This window comes from Meleagris gallopavo, chromosome 23 (assembly GCF_000146605.3).
Source record: "Meleagris gallopavo isolate NT-WF06-2002-E0010 breed Aviagen turkey brand Nicholas breeding stock chromosome 23, Turkey_5.1, whole genome shotgun sequence".
NCBI lineage: Eukaryota > Metazoa > Chordata > Aves > Galliformes > Phasianidae > Meleagris > Meleagris gallopavo.
In genome coordinates this window covers 5,966,241-5,971,859 of record NC_015033.2, presented here as the reverse complement: position 1 = coordinate 5,971,859, position 5,619 = coordinate 5,966,241, and the positions used below count along the sequence as shown (strand labels likewise).

Genomic DNA, 5,619 nt, shown 5'->3' with positions numbered 1-5,619 from the left:
ACGAGCAGGAGGCGGCGGCGGAGTCGGTGAGGCCTTCCCCCTCCCTACACACACACATATACGCACACACACCCTTCTCTATGCCCCTCCCTACCCCGCAGCCGGGCTCACCGTGTGTCCTTATTGCAGCTGAGCACCCTGCAGCTGAAGGAGGAGAAGGCCAAGCCCGACGCCAATGGTGAGCGATGGGGGGAGGGCGGGCTGTGCGCTCCCTGAGGTTCTGGAGGCTAAAGCTCGCCCTCCTTCCCCCGCCTGCTCCCCCCAGGTGCCGTGCTGAAGGCGGACGACAACGTGGAGAGGACGGAAGATGAGGAGAAAGGTGGGTGCGCACTCAGAGCCGCCGGATCCTTGGGGATCTATCGGGAAAACCCCACGTGTGGCCGTTCAGGTTTCATTCTGCTGCCCTTCATCCTCATTCCGTGCAGTATTTTGGCCCTAGAACCTTCCCAAGTGCTGTTTCCCTGTGCTTTTCTTTCCTCATTGGGCTGTCAGTGTCAACCTTAATGATGGTGTGGAAAACAGGGAAGCTCTAAAAGCCACCTGCCACCACGTCAGCAGGCAGCGGGGCGTTCAGCCCTGCTTCCCAACTAGATGCTGAGCTGTAGGAACTGAAATGAGTTCAGCCCTGAGGTCTCCATTCGGCCTTAAAACTCTGCCAGCTTCACTTTGTGAGGCTTAATGTGGAGTGTGAACCCGTGGGATGTCCTGGAATTCAGGAAGTCTGGGCTTGTCTGCGGGGGGGAATTTGGGTCTTTCCTTCCTTGGGCAGCATCAAACCAGAAGCAACACCTGCGATGGCTTTTCCACCTCCCTTTTGGCAGAGGACCGAGCTGCCCAGTCCCTGCTGAACAAGCTGATCCGCAGCAACCTGGTGGACACCACCAACCAGGTGGAGGTGCTGCAGAGGGACCCCAACTCACCGCTCTACTCCGTCAAGTCCTTCGAGGAGCTGCACCTGTAAGTGCCAACGTGAGCTGTGTGTGGTAGATTCATGTACCGAGAGGTGGTCGTGTGGGGTTGTTGTTGATTATATGGGTGATCTCAGCTTTGTTGCTTTGTTGCAAGGGAAAGCAGACCTGCTGTAACTTCACACTGGTGTTGTTCTGCTTCCTTAACCTTAGTGGCTGGATGTATCCCAAAAGGCAGAGCTCCTATAGTGCCCGTCAGACTAACTCCTGTCTTTCAGAAGGCAAACAGTCTGGGGGAGTTAGGAATGAGGCAGCTGGGCTAAGTGAGCCCTGTGTTGTGACTTGGTGCAGCCTTAGCAACGGTGTCAGAGCTGGGCTTGGTGTGTCCTTGAGCAGTGCAAGGTTACCTCTCAAAGGGCTTTTGTTCCAGCCTTCCTCTGAAAGTGATACCATCTTTTCAAGCAATGTGTTGTGCTGAGCAGTGGGAAAGTGGTGGGCAGAACAAGTGCAACCTGTTTTGAGTAGAGCACTGCTTACTGCTAGGAGCTCACTGCCACCATGACCTGAGTTTCAGGTTGGATTAGTGGACAAGATTAGTAGCCTCTATTCCAGGATGACCAGGATTGTCTGGAAAGCTGCTTTAGAACATGCAAGAAGCGCAGCAGCAGCCTCTGGAGCTGCAATACAGGGTTTTCCATGTTGAAAGGCAGGCGTGCAGGTTGGCTTAGTAAATTGAGGGTTGTTTTTTTTTTTTTGGTAAAGCTTCTGTTCCAAAGAGCACTGTGCTGCTGCATGCAGCTTCCTGCCACTGACGGTGATCATGCAGCCGTGCAATCCCAGCAGGGATGCAGATGTCGAGGTCTGGCTGAAAAGTTTTTCTTGCCCTTTGGGATGGTGTAGCTGCTTGCCTCTAAGATATTCCAAGGCAAACTTAAGAGAGAACCCCTCTGTTTCCAGGAAACCACAGCTCCTGCAAGGAGTCTATGCCATGGGCTTCAACAGACCATCAAAGATACAGGAGAACGCCCTGCCCATGATGCTTGCTGAACCGTACGTACATGTGCCTTTCTGCTTCCTCACAGCATAGGAAGGGTCTGAAAGATCCTCCTTTCAGAGAGGGGAGGACAGCACTGGGGCTGTGGGGAAAGGACGGAGCAGTGCCACATCTCAGAGCTGTGGGAACGGCTCAGCCTGCACTCGCTCTCCCCCAGCGTTGTGGGGTGGTTTGTTTTCCTGAGCTGATGTTGAACCCCGCTGTGTGTCGCAGCAGCCCGCAGAACCTGATTGCACAGTCTCAGTCTGGGACTGGCAAGACAGCAGCCTTCGTCCTCGCCATGCTCAGCCGTGTTGAACCTGGGAATAAGTACCCACAGGTGAGTTGTAGCTCCCAAGTACCCACAGGTGGGTTGTAGCACGGGTGAGCCCTTCTGTGGGGGTATGGGGTGGTGCAGAGACCCCCTACCGAAGGGCCTGGGCTTCTATTGAGGCTTTTTAAACCCAATTTCTTTGTGAGATAGTTGAGCAGTGTTACTGAGGCCTGAATTCTTTCCTTAAAAAAATCCTGCTGGTGTTGGTTGTCTCATGCTCATTATTCCTCTGTCCCCTCCAGTGCCTGTGCCTTTCCCCGACATACGAGCTGGCACTTCAGACAGGAAAAGTGATTGAACAGATGGGGAAGTTTTACCCGGAGCTGAAGCTTGCATATGCTGTCCGAGGCAATAAATGTGAGTAAGCTGAAACACCACCAACAGACTGCAAATGAAAATGATTTTCCTTGGGTGCAGTAGAGCACTGGGACGTAATGATTTTTAAACATCTGTACAGAATATGAATTTGATGTAACAAGAATTAATTTAGTGGGTGTTCTGGGACAACGATGAATGCCTTTGATTTTACCGTGGTTTGTTCCTTAGCTCAAACTGAGCTCAGTATGAGTTTTACTGTGGCTGATCTCAGAGCTTGACGGGTGGCTTGCTGTCTCGACAGTGGAGAGAGGTCAGAAGATCTCAGAACAGATTGTAATTGGCACACCTGGCACTGTGCTGGACTGGTGCTCCAAGCTGAAGTTCATAGATCCCAAGAAAATCAAAGTGTTTGTCTTGGACGAGGCTGACGTGATGATAGCAACCCAGGGCCATCAGGATCAGAGCATCCGCATTCAGAGGTAAGCATTACAGATGTTGTGCAACATAGGGGCAGCAGGGCTACGTTCCTGGCCTGGTGACTTCCACAACAAAGCAACAAGATTAAACCAATACCTTTAGCTCTAATCCTGGCAGCTGGTAGAGGCAGAACGCTATGGAAAGACGAGCAGTTGTAATTTTGTTCTGGAATAAGCCTCAGAGCATGGCTTTATTCCTTATTTTTTTTTTGAGAATGCGAGCCTGTAAGATGTGGGAATGATCAGGAGTTGGTGAGAGAAGCATGAGGCTTTGCAGCCACTGAAATAACTGGCTCTGAGGTTGTCGGTCTGCGTTGCCTGGGGCATCCATCCAACAGGAGATTCCAGGGTGCCGCGTGGGAATGCTGCTCACTTTGCTCTCTCTTGCAGAATGCTCCCCAGGGACTGCCAGATGCTTCTGTTCTCAGCCACTTTTGAGGATTCTGTGTGGAAATTTGCTCAAAAAGTTGTTCCTGACCCAAACATTATCAAGCTGAAGAGAGAGGAGGAGACGCTGGACACTATTAAGCAGTATTACGTTCTGTGCAATAGCAGAGATGAGAAGTTCCGTGCTCTCTGTAATATCTATGGTGCTATCACCATTGCCCAGGCCATGGTCTTCTGCCACGTGAGTCCTTTTGGGGAAAGTTACTTCCAGCAACCCCACTGGCCAGATGTCCTTTTCAAAATGGAACCCAAGGAAGGGATGGGGAAGTCTTACAGTTCATCTGATACGTAGTTATTCCTGGCCCTCAAATTTGGTAATTGCTGTCATATGTAGCTCTGTGAGCTTCACCAAGGCTTTTCCCTGGACGCCACCACAGATCTGAGAAAAAGCAGTGCAGGTAGCTATGCAGAGCTCTGCTGGTGAAGCTCAGACAGGATGGAACCTGTACGTTCAGTCTGCTGCAGCAGCCTGCTTTTCTGCTGCCTCCTGGCGTCAGGCATCATCAGAGTTCAGGAAACCAATTGGAAACAGTTTAATTCTGTTTAATTAATACAGGCTGTGTAGAGCCTCTGTTGGATTTCCCAACTTCTTTCTGCTCAAACGTTGTCCCTTTCCAAGCTGCTTTAATGACGATGGTTCTGAGACTTCAGCGTATGTACATAATGCAAGTCTCGCTTGTAAAGTGGAGTAAAAACTTCTTCCCAAAGACAGGCTTTGCTTTGTGTTTCAGACCCGGAAGACAGCTGGCTGGCTGGCAGCAGAGCTCTCGAAGGAAGGCCACCAGGTGGCTCTGCTCAGCGGGGAAATGATGGTGGAACAGAGAGCTGCTGTGATAGAGCGCTTCCGAGAGGGCAAGGAAAAGGTGCTGGTGACCACCAACGTCTGTGCCAGAGGTGAGGCGAGGCAGAGCTGTGCCAGGAGGGGCAGAAGCAGTGCTTCATTTACATTGCTGGGCGGTTTGCAGAAAACATTTCTATCCTCAAGTTCCACTCCAGACAAATGAGGGTCCTAAGGTGACCCTGAGCAGTTCAGACTGTTTTTCATTAGCCATTCCGGTGGGTTTCTCTGTGCTGATAAGTATGTCAAAGTACCCCAGAAGTATCTTGTGAAGAAGGTTTATTTCCAGCTGCACTTGGGTTCTGTGGGCTGGTTGTTGCTGCTGCTTGTGTTGCTTCAGAGTTTGAGACTGGCTGTTAAATCTTCATTCGGTCTGAGGTGACCACACGGCAGCTGAGTATCTGTTGGAGGCTCTGACCAAAACACACACGGGTCAGGCTGCAGGAGGCTGTTCCTGCTACAAAATCATGGCATCCGATGCTTGCTTTTATCAGGGATCGATGTGGAGCAGGTCTCTGTTGTTATCAATTTTGACCTTCCTGTGGACAAGGATGGAAATCCAGATAACGAGACCTACCTGCACCGCATCGGGCGCACGGGTCGCTTCGGCAAGCGAGGGCTGGCGATCAACATGGTGGACAGCAAGCACAGCATGAATATCCTCAACAGGATCCAGGAACACTTCAGTACGTACCCTCGGGCTTTTTTCCCTCAAATTAGATGTCGTTTCTGCATAATTCTGAGTTTCTGTCGATGTGAGCAGATCTGACTGACGGCTGTTTGTTGAGCCTGAGCAGATCAGTGCAACTCCTCAGGAGGAAGCAGCTTTCCTTTTGCTGCTCTCTGGTGTGGTGTCTGACTCGTTTCTTGTCTTCCACAGGCAAAAAGATCAACAGATTGGATACTGACGACTTGGATGAAATTGAGAAGATAACTAACTGAAGGACAGCTGCTGGAACCGGTGCGTACCCTGCTGTGGAAGCTCTCCCACTCCAATTGGATCAGATTGGCCCGCCTCTCAGCTCGTCCCGAAGAGGACTCCTAAGATACGAGTACACAAAAATTACCTCATTTTAAAAATTGCAGTTGGACTTTCAAATGTGCAACTAAGGGGGGAGGAAGAGGAAATGTTTACAGAAGCTTTTAACATTTCTTAGTCTAGCCTTAAAATGGGAAGATCTTTTGAATGCTAAGAAGTAAACTTGCCACGAGTGGGCAATGTGTAATTACTGAAAACTTATCTGGGAGAAGAAGAAGAGAAAAAA

General features: G+C 50.5%; 1 protein-coding gene across 1 annotated transcript in view; it reads left to right on the top strand.

Annotated features, from left to right (window-relative positions):
* The window catches only part of LOC100540041 (ATP-dependent RNA helicase DDX19B), a 5,784-nt gene extending 165 nt beyond the window's left edge, over positions 1 to 5,619 (top strand). The window contains exons 2-13 of the mRNA XM_010722949.3: positions 6 to 26; positions 130 to 178; positions 266 to 319; positions 822 to 957; positions 1,866 to 1,958; positions 2,176 to 2,281; positions 2,518 to 2,632; positions 2,895 to 3,072; positions 3,460 to 3,697; positions 4,248 to 4,410; positions 4,849 to 5,040; positions 5,235 to 5,619. Coding sequence (XP_010721251.3) covers positions 6 to 26; positions 130 to 178; positions 266 to 319; positions 822 to 957; positions 1,866 to 1,958; positions 2,176 to 2,281; positions 2,518 to 2,632; positions 2,895 to 3,072; positions 3,460 to 3,697; positions 4,248 to 4,410; positions 4,849 to 5,040; positions 5,235 to 5,296 — 1,407 coding nt within the window. The 3' untranslated portion in view covers positions 5,297 to 5,619. The remainder of the gene's footprint in view (positions 1 to 5; positions 27 to 129; positions 179 to 265; positions 320 to 821; positions 958 to 1,865; positions 1,959 to 2,175; positions 2,282 to 2,517; positions 2,633 to 2,894; positions 3,073 to 3,459; positions 3,698 to 4,247; positions 4,411 to 4,848; positions 5,041 to 5,234) is intronic.